Consider the following 20,000-nt stretch of genomic DNA (forward strand, 5'->3'; position numbering starts at 1 on the left):
TCTCTCCTCGTTGCTCACGCCGGCCACGAGTAGGCCTAGTGTCCCCGAGACACAGCCACAGAATGAACATTATGGCCTAGTGTTCTAACATTATGGCCTAGTGTCCCCGAGACACAGCTGTGTTCAAACATTATGGCCTAGTGTTCTAATGTTATGGCCTAGTGTCCCCGAGACACAGCTGTGTTCTAACATTATGGCCTAGTGTTCTAATGTTATGGCCTAGTGTTCTCACATTATGGCATAGTGTTCTAACGTTATGGCCTAGTGTCCGCAAGAGTAGACCCAGCTGAGTTCTAACATTATGGCCTAGTGTTCTAACATTACGGCCTAGTGTTCTAACATTATGACCTAGTGTTCTAACATTATGACCTAGTGTTCTAACATTATGGCCCAGTGTTATAATAATAATAATAATAATAACGCCAACGCTTAGTGAACACTGAGCTGAAGTGGCATTCTGTGCTGTGGTGCTGATAATGCTAACCTGCCATTCTGTGCTGTGGTGTTGCTAATGCTAACCTGCCATTCTGTGCTGTGGTGTTGCTAATGCTAACCTTTAGTGAACCCCGAGCTGAACGGTCAATCTGCGCCGCAAATGAATCGTGCCTTCTGATCCAAGCAGCTCAGCCCAGATTATGGAGGGGAGTGTCCTGGGTTCAGGTAGTGTGTGTGAGAGAGAGAGTGAGAGCTGTGGGATGACAGAGGTTGTGTGATTTTTCTGCTGCCGCATGTGCTCAACCAACTAAAGCACCACATTCACGCAAAGGGAAACAGCAACAGCATAGAAACACACAGGGCCACGTGGTGGTCAGACTGGGGGTTATTTGAGGCACCAGTCTCGGGCATTCCCCAAAGCGAGGGGGTCTGATAAACAACAACAATCAGGACCATGTGAGTGACATCACCAATCAGAAAAACAGAATTAGCAGTACCTGGCAAAATGCACGCGCACACACACACACACACACACACACACACACACACGCCATTACATTTGTCTCAATCAACCCCTCTTAAGATCACACACACAGAGATGTTGAGTTGTTTTAAAAGGAGATGAGGGAACACAAAGTAGCCGTGTGAAGCAGCTTCTACGGGTAGTGTGTGTGGGTAGTGGTGGCAGTGTGGGAAATTGGCGTCACAGGTGCCAATGGCGGTGCACTGGCGGGAGTGGACCTGCTGAAGCCGGCCGTCTCTGGAGTTCACAGGTGTGCAGTGCATGTCAGCAAGAATGGCAGTGAATTAGGAAGTGGACCTGCGAAGCCGGCCGCCCTTGCTCCATGTGTGTGGCGTGCAGGGTGGTGTGCAGCCATGCTCCCGTTCTGTGTGTGTGTGTAGCTGCGTCTCTGCAGCACATTAATCAGCTTCCCGCAGTAGCCTGCAGTGCAGCCCAGCGAGCCGATCGCTGATCTCGCCATCCCTCTGGGACTCCATTTCTGCCTTGCCTCTAGCACAACATCAATTAATTACACACACCAACACACACACACACACATATCAATTACTACACACACACACACACACACACACACACACACCACCAACACACACACACACAACATCACCACTACACACACACACACACACACACACACACACATCACCACTACACACACATACCAACACACACACACATCACTACACACACACACACACATTACCACATATATTAATAATAATAATAATAATAATAATAATAATAATAATAATATCACTACTACACACACACATACACACACACACACATATATATTATTATTATTATTATTATTATTATTATTATCACCATTATATTAATACATATATTTATTAATATTATTAATAATAATAATAATAATAATAATAATAATAATAATAATAATAATAATAATAATAATAATAATAATAATATCACTACTACACACACGCATAATAATAATAACACCAACACGCACACACAACATCACCACTACACACACACACACACATCACCACTACACACACACACACCAACACGCATGCACGCACACACACACACACACCAACACGCATGCACGCACACACACACACACAATATCCTAATATTAATAATAATAATAATAATAATAATAATAATAATAATAATAATAATATCACTACTACACACACATACCAACACACACACACATACACACACACACATACACACACACACCATCACCACACACACACACACACCAACACGCACACACACACACATATCACCACTATTAATAATATTATTAATAATAATAATAATAATAATAATAATAATAATAATAATAATAATAATAATAATAATAATAATAATAATAATAATAATATCACTACTATACACACACACACACCAACACATCACCACTATTAATAATATTATTAATAATAATATCACTACTTACATAATATTATTATTACTAACACAGCATATGCACGCACACACACACCAACACACACACACGCATAATAATACCTCCAACACACACACACACACACACACACACACACACACACATCACACATCACCACTACACACACATCACTACACACACACACCAACACGCATGCACGCACACACACACACACACACATCACCACTACACACACACACACAGACACACACACATCACCACTACACACACACACACACCAACACGCATGCACGCACACACACACCCAACACACACACGCACACACACACCAACACACACACACACACACACACACACACACACACCAACACACACACACACATCACCACTACACACACACACACCAACACGCATACACACACACACACACACACAACATCCCCACCACACACACACACCAACACACACAACATCACCACTACACACACACACCAACACACACACCAACACGCATGCGCACACACGCATGCACATACACACACACACACACACACACACACACACACACACGATGCCCCAACACGCACACGCGATGCACACACACACACACATAACACACGCATGCACACCATCATGCATAAACACACACACCAACACGCGACACACACCAACACGCACCAACACGATCGCAAGACACACAAACAAGAACACACACGCACAATACACACGCATTCAATAACCACACACACATACCAACATACATGCAATAACACACACACACTATCACGCATACATACCAACAACATCGATAACACTAACACGCACACACACACACACACACCAACACGATAACACACTCCCCACACACATACACACACACCAACACACATGCACACACACACACCCTGTGTGTCTACTTCTGAACAATACTTCTGATGGGACTCTAATGTGCTTCTGTCTCCAGAATCTGGTTCAACTCAACAACCGCTTTAGCTCCCCTTGAGCCCGCTTTTGGCCTGTCCAAGGCCCAGAGTTCTCAACAACCATTGTTTCTCTCCCTTTGCCTCGTTCCCTGGTTCCTCTCCCTATGGTCTGCCCAAGGCCCAGAGTTCCGTCATTCTTGCAGAATAAGATGATGGAGCGATATTCTTTCACACACTGTGTTCGAGTGATTGAGCGACATTCGCTGAGAGACCAGCTGTCAAGCAGGCAATCTACACTCTGGGCACGCACTCTGGACCGGCGCCCCCTAATGGTCCATGTTGCACAGAGCACTCTGGACCGGCGCCCCCTAATGGTCCATGTTGCACACAGCACTCTGGACCGGCGCCCCATAAAGGTCCATGTTGCACACAGCACTTGACCGGGCCTTACTGGTCCATGTTGCACAGCACTTGACCGGGCGCTTCCTTACTGGTCGGTGTTGCACCGCAGCCTGCAGGAAAAACCTCATGAATGGGGCATGTGCAGAGGTACATCACCTTCCCTGTGTGTGTGTGTGTGTGTGTGTGTGTGTGTGTGAGATACAGAGCTTTTGGAGGGTTTGGGGAGTGAATCAGACTGGGCCAAGCCAACAGGGGCGATTAAAGGATCTATAGAGGTGTGTGTGTGTGTGTGTGTGTGTGTGTGTGTGTGTGAGGGATTGCTAAACTCAGTGGTGTTAAAGGAAGAGTGTGTTTCTGAAGGCTGGTTGTTCATTAAGATTTGATGTGTTTGGGGCGTCCGCTGCGACTAGCTCGGCTAGTAGGAGTTATAAATTACTAAACAAGGACACGCCGACACAGCTGTGAACCAGTCCCACTAGACACACACTCCACTTTTACACACGCAGGCACACACGCAGGCACGCAGACACACAAACACGCCATACAAGACGCGCATGACGCATTACACACACACGCGCGCCAAGACATCACCGACGCCTATCACAACACACACACACACACGGGATTAACCAAACACAGCTCTGACCTTCAAACAAACTTTAGGTTGAGAATTCATCTGTGTGTGTGTGTGTGTGTGTGTGTGTGTGTGTGTGTGTGTATAATATCTCACACTAGTGTAAACACAGTGAATTGAAGAGAACAGGTTACTACTATTTTGCAATACAAAAAAACAAATACAGCTCGATCAGCAAGTAATTAAAGTGTGTGTGTCTGTGTGTGTGTGTGTGTGTGTGTGTTTAACAGTGGAGGGTGTGTGCGTGTACTCACAAAGTCCTTCTCTAGCTTGTCCATCTCCTGCTTGTAGCTGCGGAGGCGGGTGCTGTACATGGCTCTGCTCTGGGCAGGAATCTCACGCACCTCCAGGTCCATCTGCTCCATCTAGAGGCACACACACACACACACACACACACTATGAGGAACAGAACTGAGAAAGCAACAACAGATCTAATGATGGAGAGTGTCTTAAAAGCACACACACACACACACACACACGTAATGGATTTCTAGTGTAAAAGTGTGTTAAAAGCAGCGGAGTTGAGAAGCGCACTTCAGGGAAACAGGGAGTTTGCTGCTGCTGGAGGCATCGAAGCTTTTGCATCTCTGTGTTTACATTAGGGAGGGCCCACAGAACACACCGCTGGAGCAGCTCTCATGACCCCCACTGGTGTGGTGTGTTGTTGTGTGTTGTTGTGTGGTATTGTGTGGTATTGTATGGTGTTGTGTGTTGTGGGGTTGTGTTGTGGTGTTGTGTTGTGGTGTGTTGGTGTTGTGGTGTTGTGGTGTTGTGGTGTTGTGGTGTTGTGGTGTTGTGGTGTTGTGGTGTTGTGGTGTTGTGGTGTGTTGGTGTGTTGGTGTGTTGGTGTTGTGGTGTTGTGGTGTGTTGGTGTTGTGGTGTGTTGGTGTTGTGGTGTGTTGGTGTTGTGGTGTGTTGTTGTGGTGGGGTGGTGTTGTTGTGGTGGTGTGGTGGTGTGGTGTTGTGTTGCTGCACTGATCATGTGTGTGTGCGCTCAATAAAGCGCTGCCATCTCAGGAAGTGACTGCGTGGGCGCTCCGACAGGCCGTCATGGCGACACCACAGTGTAAACAGAGACATCTAAAGGAGCGCAACGTAAACAGTGTCGTGTCACACGCATGATGCCACTGTACGACCAATCAGCATGATGTTATTAAGATGTTATTTACATGACACACACACACACGCAGCGCTTTAAGCATCGACTGGTGACAGTGAAGTCGTTGCAGATAATGGTATGAAATGTGTCACATGATGTCACTTAAAAGCCATCTGCATACGTGTGTGTGTGTGTGTGTGTGTGGCTCATAAAGAGAATCAGATGTGTCTGTCAACATTACGGACGTTGTTTATGTGTGTGTGTGTGTGTGTGTGTGTGTGTGTATGTATGTGAGTTTAACTCCTGATTCATTATTTAGGGGAGGAAAGGCTGGTGATCAAACCCCTACCAGCTCTCTGACTTCTTCAAGCTGTTTGTCCACATTTAGAACCAGCTGCGTCTTCTCCTCTGAAAGAGAAACACACACACACACACACACACACTGATCAAATGATGGAAGCGTCACGTTTAATGACAAGATAGCAACACTCCTCCCACACATCTACATACACACACACGCACAGAAAATAAACACACATGACATACAGCTAAACAAATAAGCATATGAGACAGGTATTTTTGAAGTGGCGTAGTGGGTGTGTGTGAGATGTTTGATGGCGTTGCTTTTGTGTGTGTGCGCGTGTGTGTGTGTGTGAGGTGTTTGATGGCGTTGCGTATGTGTGTGTGTGTGTGTGTGTGACGGGCTGTGAGGGGTTTGTTGTGCTGGAGCGATGCCTGGTGATGGAACTCAAAGGGAGCACAGATGACACACACTCACACACACACTTCACCTGGTACGTATTCACACCCGACACACACTCACACACACAAACACACAATGCTGCTCAGTCTGGGTCTGACAGCCACTGATGTGTGTGTGTGTCTGTGTGTGCATGTCAGCATGTGTGTGTTTACGTGGGTGACATCCACTGATGTGTGTGTGTGTGTGTTTATGTGGGTGACATCCACTTCCTGAAGAGTGCGAACACTTGGGGTGCTTTTCATGCTGCTTGTAGCAAGCACTGTGTGATGAGGGGCCTGAATGATCCGTGCTGTGCCTGTGGGCTGCTGTGTGTGTGTGTGTGTGTGTGTGTGTGTGTGTGTGTGTGTGTGTGGGCTGCTGTCTGTGCCTTCAGGAATCTCTATTTAAATCCCCCTATTGGAGGAGGCAGTGCTGGGTGGAGTGTGTGTGTGTGTCTGTGTGTGTGTGTCAAGGCCATCACATAGTCAGCTCATATCTGCATCTCTTCTTATCTAACTTCATGCAGTGTGTGCACTGCAGTGATAATGTTTCTAAGGGCAGTGAACCCTTCACCATGGTTAGCCAGACCATAATAACTACTATGCAACCTGGAAACAATGCCAACACCTGTATTCATCCACTCCATGTTACTGGCTCTGATAGTTAGTCTGATAATCCTAATTCCAAGGTAGGGACCATCTAGTCCTAGTCCCACTGGCTCTGATAGTTAGTCTGATAATCCTAATTCCAAGGTAGAGCCCATCTAGTCCTAGTCCCACTGGCTCTGATAGTTAGTCTGATAATCCTAATTCCAAGGTAGGGCCCATCTAGTCCTAGTCCCACTGGCTCTGATAATCCGAATTCCAAAGTAGAGCCTAGTCATAGTTAATGTGGCACTGTAGCGAAGTGACACCATCTCAAATGTTACTGACAAGACACAATGATAATGGGTATATGATCCCCTGATAATGGGTATATGATCCCCTGATCACAATGAGAATGGGTATATGATCCCCTGATCACAATGAGAATGGGTATATGATCCCCTGATAATGGGTATATGATCCCCTGATCACAATGAGAATGGGTATATGATCCCCTGATCACAATGAGAATGGGTATCCCCTGATCACAATGAGAATGGGTATATGATCCCCTGATCACAATGAGAATGGGTATATGATCCCCTGATAATGGGTATATGATCCCCTGATCACAATGAGAATGGGTATATGAATGAGAATGGGTATATGATCCCCTGATCACAATGAGAATGGGTATATGATCCCCTGATAATGGGTATATGATCCCCTGATCACAATGAGAATGGGTATATGATCCCTGATCACAATGAGAATGGGTATATGATCCCCTGATAATGGGTATATGATCCCCTGATCACAATGAGAATGGGTATATGATCCCCTGATCACAATGAGAATGGGTATATGATCCCCTGATAATGGGTATATGATCCCCTGATCACAATGAGAATGGGTATATGATCCCCTGATAATGGGTATATGATCCCCTGATCACAATGAGAATGGGTATATGATCCCCTGATCATCCCAAATAAATAAGAAACTGGCTTTCATTCATTCATTCCCTCACTCTCCACTTATAGCTGGTGTGTGCTGAGCTTTTTTAGTGCATAATGGCTGCCGTGCATCACCCAGTGGGTGCCTTGATAAAGCACTATATGATATAGATGTATATCTATAATATGTAAATGCAAGCTGTTGTTGTTGTTGTTTTCAAGATGAATGTGGAATTTGACTGAAGATACAGCACTGCTGTAGATACTGTATGACTGTTTAGCATTGGGGACAAGCAACTAAACAGAGTCACTGCTGCACTCTGCAACTGCCTGTGTGTGTGTGTGTGGTAACTGAGTCAGTGAGCTGAGCTCTACCACTTATCAGGAGCCTGAAAGTGCCTTATGATCCTAATGACTTCTTGGGTCCTCGCCCACTTCTATTGGCTAATTTCATATGAGCAAGATCATTGGGTCCTATTGGCTAAATTCATACGAGCAAGATCATTGGGTCCTAATTTAGGACGCCCACTTCTATTGGCTAATTTCATACGAGCAAGATCATTGCTCCCAGTGGCCACACAGTAGCTTCATGTTGGGTTTCCACTGAATGCTACCTGCTCAACTAGCCTCATGTTGGGTTTCCACTAAATGCTACCTGCTCAACTAGCTTCATGCTGGGTTTCCACTGAATGCTACCTCAACTAGCTTCATATTGGGTTTCCACTGAATGCTACCTCAACTAGCCTCATGTTGGGTTTCCACTAAATGCTACCTGCTCAACTAGCTTCATGCTGGGTTTCCACTGAATGCTACCTCAACTAGCTTCATATTGGGTTTCCACTGAATGCTACCTCAACTAGCCTCATGTTGGGTTTCCACTAAATGCTACCTGCTCAACTAGCCTCATGTTGGGTTTCCACAGAATGCTACCTGCTCAACTTACCTCAACTAGCTTCATGTTGGATTTCCACTGAATGCTACCTGTTCAACTCACCTCAACTAGCTTCATGTTGGGTTTCCACTGAATTCTACCTGCTCAACTCACCTCAACTAGCTTCATGTTGGATTTCCACTGAATGCTACCTGCTCAACTCACCTCAACTAGCCTCATGTTGGGTTTCCACTGAATGCTACCTGCTCAACTAGCTTCATATTGGGTTTCCACTGAATGCTACCTCAACTAGCTTTATGTTGGATTTCCACTGAATGCTACCTCAACTAGCTTTAGGTTAAGTTTCCACTGAATGCTACCTGCTCAACTCACCTCAACTAGCTTCATGTTGGGTTTCCACTGAATGCTACCTGCTCAACTCACCTCAACTAGCTTCATGTTGGATTTCCACTGAATGCTACCTGCTCAACTCACCTCAACTAGCCTCATGTTGGGTTTCCACTGAATGCTACCTGCTCAACTAGCTTCATATTGGGTTTCCACTGAATGCTACCTCAACTAGCTTCATATTGGGTGCTTCATATTGGGTTTCCACTGAATGCTACCTGCTCAACTAGCTTCATGTTAGGTTTCCACTGAATGCTCCCTGCTCAACTAGCTTCAAATTGGGTTTCCACTGAATGCTACCTCAACTATCCTCATGTTGGGTTTCCACTAAATGCTACCTGCTCAACTAGCTTCATGCTGGGTTTCCACTGAATGCTACCTCAACTAGCTTCATATTGGGTTTCCACTGAATGCTACCTCAACTAGCCTCATGTTGGGTTTCCACTAAATGCTACCTGCTCAACTAGCTTCATGCTGGGTTTCCACTGAATGCTACCTCAACTAGCCTCATGTTGGGTTTCCACTAAATGCTACCTGCTCAACTAGCCTCATGTTGGGTTTTCCACAGAATGCTACCTGCTCAACTTACCTCAACTAGCTTCATGTTGGATTTCCACTGAATGCTACCTGCTCAACTCGCCTCAACTAGCCTCATGTTGGGTTTCCACTGAATGCTACCTGCTCAACTAGCTTCATATTGGGTTTCCACTGAATGCTACCTCAACTAGCTTCATGTTGGATTTCCACTGAATGCTACCTGCTCAACTCACCTCAACAAGCTTCATGTTGGGTTTCCACTGAATGCTACCTGCTCAACTAGCTTCATGTTGGGTTTCCACTGAATGCTCCCTGCTCAACTAGCTTCATGTTGGGTTTCCACTGAATGCTACCTGCTCAACTAGCTTCATGTTGGATTTCCACTGAATGCTACCTCAACTAGCTTTAGGTTAAGTTTCCACAGAATGCTATCTGCTCAACTCACCTCAACTAGTTTTAGTTTTATTTTCCAAGGTTCCAAGAGGAGGATATCAAAAAGTGAGGTGATTGTATTGCAGGGTAAGGATTGGTCGCTATGGCACCTGACTGTTGTGTCATAATGTTGACGTTCTGTACAAGCCCCGCATTTTTAAACAGCTCAGCTTCCTTGGCATGACAAGCAATGAACCCTAACCTTATTCCCTACTATGTTACACTATTATTCACCACAGGGGCGTTCCTAAACTCAATCAGGCACTCTGAAAATGGAATACTGCTTCCAAAAAAAAAAAAACAGCTCCTTATGAATTATCAAACAGTTCAAAAACAGAATGGTGCTCTGCAGTTAAGAAAAGACGAGCATTCCATCTTCCTACGAATGAACAAACTGGCATTTACACAAACGAAACCCCCGCTTTGCTCCTCCTCACACACACACAGAGTGTAGACTCGTCCGGCTTTGCTCCTCTGGTGTTTTTAAGCTTGTTTTGTGTGTGTGTGTGTGTGTGTGTGTGGCTTTGCTCCTCTGGTGTTTTTAAGCTTGTTTTGTGTGTGTGTGTGGCATTGCTCCTCTGGTGTTTTTAAGCTTGTTTTGTGTGTGTGTGTATATGTGTGTGTATGTGTGTGTGTGTGTGTGTGTGTGTGTGTGTGTGTGGCTTTGGTCCTCTGGCGTTTTTAAGCTTGTTTGTGTGTGTGTGTGTGTGTGTGTGTGTGTGTGTGTGTGTGGATTTGCTCCTCTGGTGTTTTTAAGCTTGTTTTGTGTGTGTGTGTGTGTGGCTTTGCTCCTCTGGTGTTTTTAAGCTTGTTTTGTGTGTGTGTGTGTGTGTGTGGCTTTGCTCCTCTGGTGTTTTTAAGCTTGTTTTGTGTGTGTGTGTGTGTGTGTGTGTGGCTTTGCTCCTCTGGTGTTTTAAGCTTGTTTTTTTGTGTGTGTGTGTGTGTGTGTGTGTGTGTGTGTGTGTGGCTTTGCTCCTCTGGTGTTTTTAAGCTTGTTTTGTGTGTGTGTGTGTGTGTGTGTGTGTGTGTGGCTTTGCTCCTCTGGTGTTTTTAAGCTTGTTTTTTGTGTGTGTGTGTGTGTGTGTGTGTGTGTGGCTTTGCTCCTCTGGTGTTTTTAAGCTTGTTTTGTGTGTGTGTGTGTGTGTGTGTGTGTGTGTCTTTGCTCCTCTGGTGTTTTTAAGCTTGTTTTGTGTGTGTGTGTGGCATTGCTCCTCTGGTGTTTTTAAGCTTGTTTTGTGTGTGTGTGTGTGTGTGTGGCTTTGGTCCTCTGGTGTTTTTAAGCTTGTTTTTGTGTGTGTGTGTGTGTGGCTTTGCTCCTCTGGTGTTTTTAAGCTTGTTTTTGTGTGTGTGTGTGTGTGTGTGTGTGTGTGGCTTTGCTCCTCTGGTGTTTTTAAGCTTGTTTTGTGTGTGTGTGTGTGTGGCTTTGCTCCTCTAGTGTTTTTAAGCTTGTTTTTGTGTGTGTGTGTGTGTGTGTGTGTGTGTGTGTGTGTGTGGCTTTGCTCCTCTGGTGTTTTTAAGCTTGTTTTTGTGTGTGTGTGTGTGTGTGTGTGTGTGTGTGTGTGTGTGGCTTTGCTCCTCTGGTGTTTTTAAGCTTGTTTTTGTGTGTGTGTGTGTGTGTGTGTGTGTGTGTGTGGCTTTGCTCCTCTGGTGTTTTTAAGCTTGTTTTGTGTGTGTGTGTGGCATTGCTCCTCTGGTGTTTTTAAGCTTGTTTTGTGTGTGTGTGTATATGTGTGTGTATGTGTGTGTGTGTGTGTGTGGCTTTGGTCCTCTGGTGTTTTTAAGCTTGTTTTTGTGTGTGTGTGTGTGTGTGTGTGGATTTGCTCCTCTGGTGTTTTTAAGCTTGTTTGTGTGTGTGTGTGTGTGTGTGTGTGTGTGTGTGTGGCTTTGCTCCTCTGGTGTTTTTAAGCTTGTTTTGTGTGTGTGTGTGTGTGTGTGTGTGTGTGTGTGGCTTTGCTCCTCTGGTGTTTTTAAGCTTGTTTGTGTGTGTGTGTGTGTGTGGCTTTGCTCCTCTGGTGTTTTTAAGCTTGTTTTGTGTGTGTGTGTGTGTGTGTGTGGCTTTGCTCCTCTGGTGTTTTTAAGCTTGTTTGACTTAATGCAGCGCTGCACAGACCTGGCTGGACATGATGCATGCTGGACTTAACACAATGCATGATCCATCTCCATCCATCTCACACACACACACACACACACACACACACACACACAGGTAAACAGCCAGAGGCAGTATGTTTTCCTCGCACACTGGCCTTCTGCAGGATACCACTCCAGCTACTGACTATGCAATGAGACAAACACACACACACACACACACACACAGAGAGAGAGTGCCTGTGCAACCCTGTTTCATATTTAATCAGCTGTGATTGACAGGTGGCCAGGCCTTTTTGTTGTCAGCGTAACCCTTCTCAGTTGAGAAGTACAAATCTTTGCTTTCAGAGGGGAGCGAGTCCCCTGTGTTTGTGTTTGTGGGTGTGGGTGTGGGTGTGCGCGCGGTGTATGAGGGGTTCAGCCATGGGAGCAAACCCAAGGCCTCACACACACAGGCTCCTGGAGGGACCCTCCAAACACTACAAAGACATCAAAAGACTGCAGCCAGCAGGCTAGCAGCCCAGACCAGGAGAGGAGAGGAGAGGAGAGAAGAGAAGAGAGGAGAAGAGGAGAGAGGGAGAGGAGAGAAGAGATGAGAGAGGAGAAGAGGAGAGAGGAGAGGAGAGAAGAGGAGAGAGAGGAGAAGAGAGGAGAAGAGGAGAGAGGGAGAGGAGAGAGAGGAGAAGAGGAGAGAGGAGTAGGAGAGGAGAGAAGAGGAGAGAGGAGAAGAGAGGAGAAGAGGAGGGAGGAGAGATGAGAGGAGAGATGAGAGGAGAGAAGAGATGAGAGAAGAGAAGAGGAGAGAGGGAGAGGAGAGAAGAGAAGAGAGGAGAAGAGGAGAGAGGAGTAGGAGAGGAGAGAAGAGGAGAGAGGAGAAGAGAGGAGAAGAGGAGGGAGGAGAGATGAGAGGAGAGATGAGAGGAGAGGAGCAGAGAGGAGAAGAGAGGAGTAGAGGAGGGAGGAGAGGAGAGGAGAGAGGAGAAGAGAAGATAGACTAACGTGACAAATGTCAATATTTTTTTCCTCGACTGGCCCAAAAGTGAAGCAGCCCACCGGGAATTCTCCCGATTACCCACCCCGGGCCTGGAATCAATAAAGTATCTATCTATCTATCTGAACACACACGACTGCCTCAAACAGAACACACACACACACACACACACGACTGCCTCAAACAGAACACACACTGGATAGAATGGGCGTGTGGAGGGAGGGTGGGAGGCTGGCGCTGCCCAACCAGGCCTGGGCCCTGGCACTGAACTGGGGCACATGGGTGACTTGTTAACCAGGGGGCACAGAGAATGGCAGAGATGTGTGAGAGCAAGCACCCCCCCACCCCACACACACACACACACAGGTTGCCTATGCTGCAATACAGGTGTCAGAATCCACATACATATGAAGAGACATGAATGGCAGATCAACAAAGCCTCTGGACACCATAGTTACCATGGTTACCCTCAACCCACTGAGTGGCCCGCAAGTGAACTCAGGCATGGGAGGGAATACTGTCCACACACAGACACACACACACACACAATAATCAGGCATGGGAGGGAATACTGTCCACACACACACACACACACACACACACACACACACACACACACCCCAGTCTGATGTCTCACTAAGGATTCAGTCAGTGAATGAATGGATGCTATGCATACCTACTGTACTCTAAATCTCGCCACACCTGAACAACCACAAGCCCTTGTGGCTCAGCCCATCCCTGAAGCTAAGCCACGACTTTCAAACTCTCCTGTTACATATGGTTACAGGTTGCTAATGCATCTCAATAACTATACCCCAACATGTTAATATGGATGAGCTGCTTCTGCTGATGAGTTTATTTAGGTTTGGCAAAGACTTGTCTTACAAAATATTCTCTCAATTATGTGTCCACACACACACAAACACTTTTTACTACACACCAGTGACTAGCCTACATCAAGCGCCCCCCCCACCCACACACACCCACACACACACACACACACACACAAACACTTTTTACTACACACCAGTGACTAGCCTACATCAAGCGCCCCCACCCACCCACACACACACGATGGTGCACCTAAATTAAAAAGGTAGGCTCACCAGTGCAATCAAGTGGAACAGCTTAGTCTGGAGCCTTGTTATAGCTTCTGCTGCGCAACGCATCTTCAATTATCATGCAAATCAACGTTATCTGCCCAACCTCTGAGCAAAGTTTGTCTGATATGATCTTTGAAATCATTTCACTAGTATTAAAACATAGCAGTTTAGTTGCGCTTGTGAGCTATTGACAGACAATCTGAAAGAACCATTCAGTGGACCCTAGCCAGCCAGCAACAACAAGACCTCTATTTAAATAATTCATGGCGCTTATGTCAAATGTAACTAACTCACTCAAAAGCGACTGAGGAGATAAAACTCCTAGGCTAGGAATGTCAAATAGCTCGTCTAACGTTTTTCAGGATGGTGTGGGTTATGTGGTGTGGTTTTCCATACTTGTGGATTGTCGGATTAGTGGTTGGCGCCTGATTAGCCCATGTTAGTTAGTTGGGTTAAATAATGCAAGCGCACCTTTAAAAGTCAGCTGACTAGCGTTAGCGCTTGCTGCCTTTACATTTTCCAATAAGTAACATTAAGTAGCATCCTCCTGTCACTCGAGTAACACCACAGGTGGGTAAAACTAGCTCCAGGGCAGACTGCTACATAAAAGATGGCCAGGCAGATTTGGTATTCCTCACGCAAAGATAACGGTCACCAGAAATGACAAATGAAACGAAGCTAACGTTACATTAGCCACTTAGTGACCCACCGGTTTGACAGCGGCTAACCCTTGCTTGCTAGCGCCAGTGAGCACTGATGATGTTAGCTGGCGAGAGAACTGTAGCTTGAGTAGTTCCTGAGGTTGGCTAATAATAATAACACCTACCACCACTTAGTTTGGGTATCCTGCCGATCTTGTTGGTTATATCGGCTGTAAGGGTGCCGAAGTCCTGTTCGTAGGTCTCAAAATCCGACGACATGACGAAAAGGATAATTTACAGGCGCGTGAATATAAACAAATACGACAAATACAACAAACTGCGTTCTGTTAATTTGAAAGGCTACGTCACGTCCTTGTGCGACGGAAAATTGTGTCCGATGAGAGCTACTTTCTACTTGGGTCTGTTTAGAAATACATCTGGCTTAATTTATTTTCTGACATTCATACAATGCAAAATACATAGCTTTTCATCAATAATAATAAAGGTGATAGATGGGTGAGTAAGGGAGAATGACCCATCCATCCATAAGGGAGAATGACCCATCCATTTTTACCTTGTCTACATTATACTTTACTCTCCTATTTGTCCATATTATTTTTGCTGGTCTATAGACCTTATTATTGCACTGTTGCACTGTTGGACTAATGTTGGACTACCTTTTGCACCTTCACCATGACACTCACTCTCTTGAGCACCTTGCCATGCACACATAACTAAAGGACTTTGGTTGGACTACTTTTTGCACCTTCACCATGACACTCACTCCCTTTAGCACCTTACCAGTCCCGGCCCTGTCACTACAAGCGTCTTATGCTTGATCACCCTCAAGCACATTGGACTTTCTAGAAGCGTCTTATGCTTGATCACCCTCAAGCACATTGGACTTTCTTAATTTAATTTATATAGTGTATTTAGTATTGTTAGTTTTCTTATCTTTCTTATCTTCTACTGTCTTTATTGTACAGTGGAGTTTAGTTATATGTTTATACTTATACTTATGTTTACCATTTCTGCTGTAAGTGTTGTGTGTGATGTCTGTATGCTACTGAGACCCTTGAATTTCCCCATGGGGATCAATAAAGTATATATCTATCTATCTATCTATCTATCTATCTATCTATCATTGCCATCATCCCCCCTCTTAAAAGAACCACACACACATGCACACACACACACACACACACACACACACACACACACACATTGCCTCATATGAGCTCAGCTGTGGATGTGGAAGCCTCATTTCACCACCAAATTGGTATTATAGAAGTCTCTCAGGGAACACACACACACACACGGTTGCCTGAAACACAAACACAAAAACAGGAACAGTTAATTAAACAGTTAATAAAGAGCAACCATAATAGAGTGAGAGATAGTCAAACACTCTCCCCATGTAACACTAAAGGAACACATGTACAACACAGTTATGTATACATAGGCTATAAAGAATAATTACACAGTTAGCCTAATATAACAAAGCCACTGATTCAAGCTTCTGTGCATCTGTATGCCTGTCAGCCTCAGGCAACCTTGTTTTAGTAGCCTACACACTGACTGGCGATACACAGCCCAGTGAGCAAAAGAAGTAACATCAACAACAAAAAACCCAATTATAACCATATAATGTCATACAAAGATATTCTAATGTGCCCTTTGTTTGCAACCATTGACAGAATTGTTGTATGGTTGTTATCAAAGATTGTAAGTTAAGTGATATCAAAAAGATTGTAGATAGGCGGCGCTAAGAGGCTAGGCTTGTGACTTTTATTTTGAAAAATCTTGTGCATGCAACTTTGAATTACGAAACCCCAAACTCTGGTTCCCCTCTAAACTTAGATTGTTTTGTTTTGTTTTTCTTTTTACGCGTATTTAGGCAGAAATATACATATTGGTATATAAAGCAACATCCCCAAAACCATTCGAGGGACACTGGCTGCTTTAGATCAGAACTAAATGTAGGCCTACTCTAGAAATCTGTCAGGGAGAACAGGAAATCATATCATCGATACGACAGTACGGAAGTAGGTTGGGTGGTCTGTTTGCTTGGTAAATATTAGCGATAAAGGTTGGTACGAACGAGACCGATGAACCAAAATTGTTGCGATTGAAGATACGTACGGTTTTGAATGCAGGGTAAATCAACGATTTTGTTGACCTTCCATTTTATACACTTTACACTGGCCAATTTAGACCTCACATGGGAATGAATGGGGCGGGAGAAAGGTACTGTCAGTGACTGAAGATCATTAGCTTGCTAGCTAACGTTAGCAAGGTGCCGTTATACTGCTATTTAGGTCAAATGTCATGTCATACTTTTTGCTAAACCGAACTGCTTTGTTTTGTTTGTGTTGTCCCCTTAGTGCGAGATGACAGCAGTGGTACTGTCACGCGGTAATGCCGCTAAAGAGCGATGCGTGACAGTGACGTAAACCCCCGTAATTAGCTTCTTCCCAGCATTGCTTGGCCGTGATCATATGATATAGTAACCTTATTCACAAAAGCAGTCGTTGCAGTGGTCGTTTGCAGATGCCATTGGTCAGTTTAGTCACTGCTCCTCTGTATGTGAACAGCGCTTGACAGAGTACTATTGTTTGAGGATAATAAATGCAGCTCAACTTTCACTCAACTGACACATTTTCTCCCAGAATACTTATTTTAAGAGCATGATTCCTAAATTATATCATTAGTCTTTATTATGACTATTTAATTTGAAATACTAAGTGAATAATCTTTCTGTCGTCCCTTCTCTCTTTCTCTCTTGTCCACTTCTCAGATGGACACCTGCTGTCCGAGTCTTCACTAGCCCTGAGTCCTGGCGCACCGCAGCCTTGGAGACGCTACGGAAGGATGCGAGGCACGGCCGGAGCAAGGACTTCTGGGACAGAACCGAGCGCTGTGATCTGCGACACGGCCGACCGCTGGACGCTGAGGAGGAGAGAGGGAGGAGGAGGTCCGTCATCGCCCGCTCCAGGATTCGCTCTCTCAAGCAGACGCAGACGGCGCGTCTGAAGACTTCACACACTCTCACTCACACACACTCACTCACACACACACACACACACTCTCACTCACACACACACACACACACAAACACATACACAGAGCTCCTTACCAACCTGTGGCGCACGAGAGAGACGAGTCTGAAACATGAACTTCCTGTCCCCCATCGTGACATTCCAGAACCTGCATGAGGTGCGGCGCTTGTGCCACTGGGGTCCAGTAGTGGCGCTGTCCGTCATCGGCATGTGCTCCTCGATGGCCGTTCTGGATTCCATTATTTGGTACTGGCCCCTGGACACCAGCGGGGGCAGTATAAACTTCATCATGCTCATCAACTGGACCGTCCTCATCCTCTACAACTACTTCAACGCCATGTTCCTGGGGCCTGGTTACATCCCACTGGAGTGGAAACCGGTACCTACCTATCAATCAATCAACCAATCAATCAATCAACAAACCAACCAACCAACCTACCAGTCAGTCAGTCAATCAATCAATCAATCAATCAATCAATCAACCAACCAATCAGTCAATTAATCAGTCAATCAATCAATCAACCAACCAATCAATCAATCAATCCTAACACTGCCTCAGGTTTATCAAGTCTACACCTGGAGCTGTCAGTGTGCTAGCATTTCACACATAACACATCCTTTGCCTGTGAGACTTTTGAAACATGTGTCTGTTAAAGCTGGCAGATGTCTTGTTTGGAAAGTGTTTTCCTCTCTTAAAGATGCCCTTCTCTCCTCCTCAGGAAAACCAGCAGGACGTGGCGTACCTCCAATTCTGCCGACTGTGTCAAGGCTACAAGGCCCCCCGCTCCCACCACTGTCGCAAGTGTAACAGGTAGGATCCCAGCTTATTATGACACCACCACTGCCGTGTAAAAGGCTTGGTTCAACATACAGTAGCTTTTCAAATTAATTTTATTATTTTCTTAATTGCTGAACTAACTGATTCACCTACCTTTTTATTATTTACATGAACTCTCCTGAGCCTTCTGATTCCTCCCCCTCATCTTCCTCTTCCTCTTCCTTAGGTGCGTGATGAAGATGGACCACCACTGCCCCTGGATCAATAACTGCTGTGGGCACCAGAACCACGCCTACTTCACCAGCTTCCTGCTTCTGGCCCCGCTGGGTTGCATCCACGCTGCCTTGATCTTCATCATGACCATGTACACCGAGCTCTCTGACCGCGTAAGTCACCATCATCATCATGACCATGTACACCGAGCTCTCTGACCGCGTAAGTCACCATCATCATCATGACCATGTACACCGAACTCTCTGACCGCGTAAGTCATCATCATCATCATCATCAGTGCAATTATTAACCTCATCATCTTCATCATGACCATGTACACCGAGCTCTCTGACCGCGTAAGTCATCATCATCATCATCATCATCAGTGCAATTATTAACCTAATCATCTTCATCATAACCATGTACACCGAGCTCGCTGACCGCGTAAGTCGCCATCATCATCATCATCATCATCAGTGCAATTATTAACCTCATCATCTTCATCATGACCATGTACACCGAGCTCTCTGACCGCTGTAAAGTCATCATCATCATCATCATCATCAGTGCAATTATTAACCTAATCATCTTCATCATAACCATGTACACCGGCTTCGCTGATGACGTGAAAGTCGCCATCATCATCATCATCATCATCAGTGCAATTATTAACCTCATCATCTTCATCATGACCATGTACACCGAGCTCTCTGACCGCGTCAATCACCATCATCATCTTCATCATCATCATCATCAGTGCAATTAATAACCTCATCATCTTTATCATGACCATGTACACCGAGCTCTCTGACCGCGTAAGTCGCCATCATCATCATCATCAGTGCAATTATTAACCTCATCATCTTCATCATGACCATGTACACCGAGCTCTCTGACCGCGTAAGTCGCCATCATCATCATCATCATCAGTGCAATTATTAACCTCATCATCTTCATCATGACCATGTACACCGAGCTCTCTGACCGCGTAAGTCGCCATCATCATCATCATCATCATCATCAGTGCAATTATTAACCTCATCATCTTCATCATGATCATGATGTCGTCATCATCCTCGTCTTGAGCTTGTTAAAATGTGCTATTTACGTTGTGGACTCGGATGGCCATATTGGGTGTGTCTGATTGCTGTCTGGTGGCCATATCTGGTGGCC

At 45.3% G+C, this 20,000-nt stretch overlaps 2 protein-coding genes across 7 annotated transcripts in view; one reads left to right on the forward strand and one right to left on the reverse strand.

The window, feature by feature from the left end:
* vti1a (vesicle transport through interaction with t-SNAREs 1A) overlaps positions 1-15,141 on the reverse strand; it is a 177,236-nt gene extending 162,095 nt beyond the window's left edge. For all 4 annotated transcript variants that reach the window (XM_048267349.1, XM_048267351.1, XM_048267348.1 and 1 more), the window contains exons 1-3: positions 14,963-15,141; positions 5,774-5,832; positions 4,580-4,690 (exon numbers count right to left, since the gene is read on the reverse strand). In XM_048267349.1, the coding sequence (XP_048123306.1) occupies positions 4,580-4,690; positions 5,774-5,832; positions 14,963-15,056 (264 nt within the window). In that variant the 5' untranslated portion in view covers positions 15,057-15,141. The remainder of the gene's footprint in view (positions 1-4,579; positions 4,691-5,773; positions 5,833-14,962) is intronic.
* A 1,467-nt stretch (positions 15,142-16,608) lies between these two features.
* Positions 16,609-20,000, forward strand: part of zdhhc6 (zinc finger DHHC-type palmitoyltransferase 6) — an 8,009-nt gene continuing 4,617 nt past the window's right edge. For all 3 annotated transcript variants that reach the window (XM_048267345.1, XM_048267347.1, XM_048267346.1), the window contains exons 1-4: positions 16,609-16,934; positions 17,575-18,215; positions 18,556-18,647; positions 18,841-19,000. In XM_048267345.1, coding sequence (XP_048123302.1) covers positions 17,949-18,215; positions 18,556-18,647; positions 18,841-19,000 — 519 coding nt within the window. In that variant the 5' untranslated portion in view covers positions 16,609-16,934; positions 17,575-17,948. The remainder of the gene's footprint in view (positions 16,935-17,574; positions 18,216-18,555; positions 18,648-18,840; positions 19,001-20,000) is intronic.

This window comes from Alosa alosa, chromosome 17 (assembly GCF_017589495.1).
Source record: "Alosa alosa isolate M-15738 ecotype Scorff River chromosome 17, AALO_Geno_1.1, whole genome shotgun sequence".
NCBI lineage: Eukaryota > Metazoa > Chordata > Actinopteri > Clupeiformes > Clupeidae > Alosa > Alosa alosa.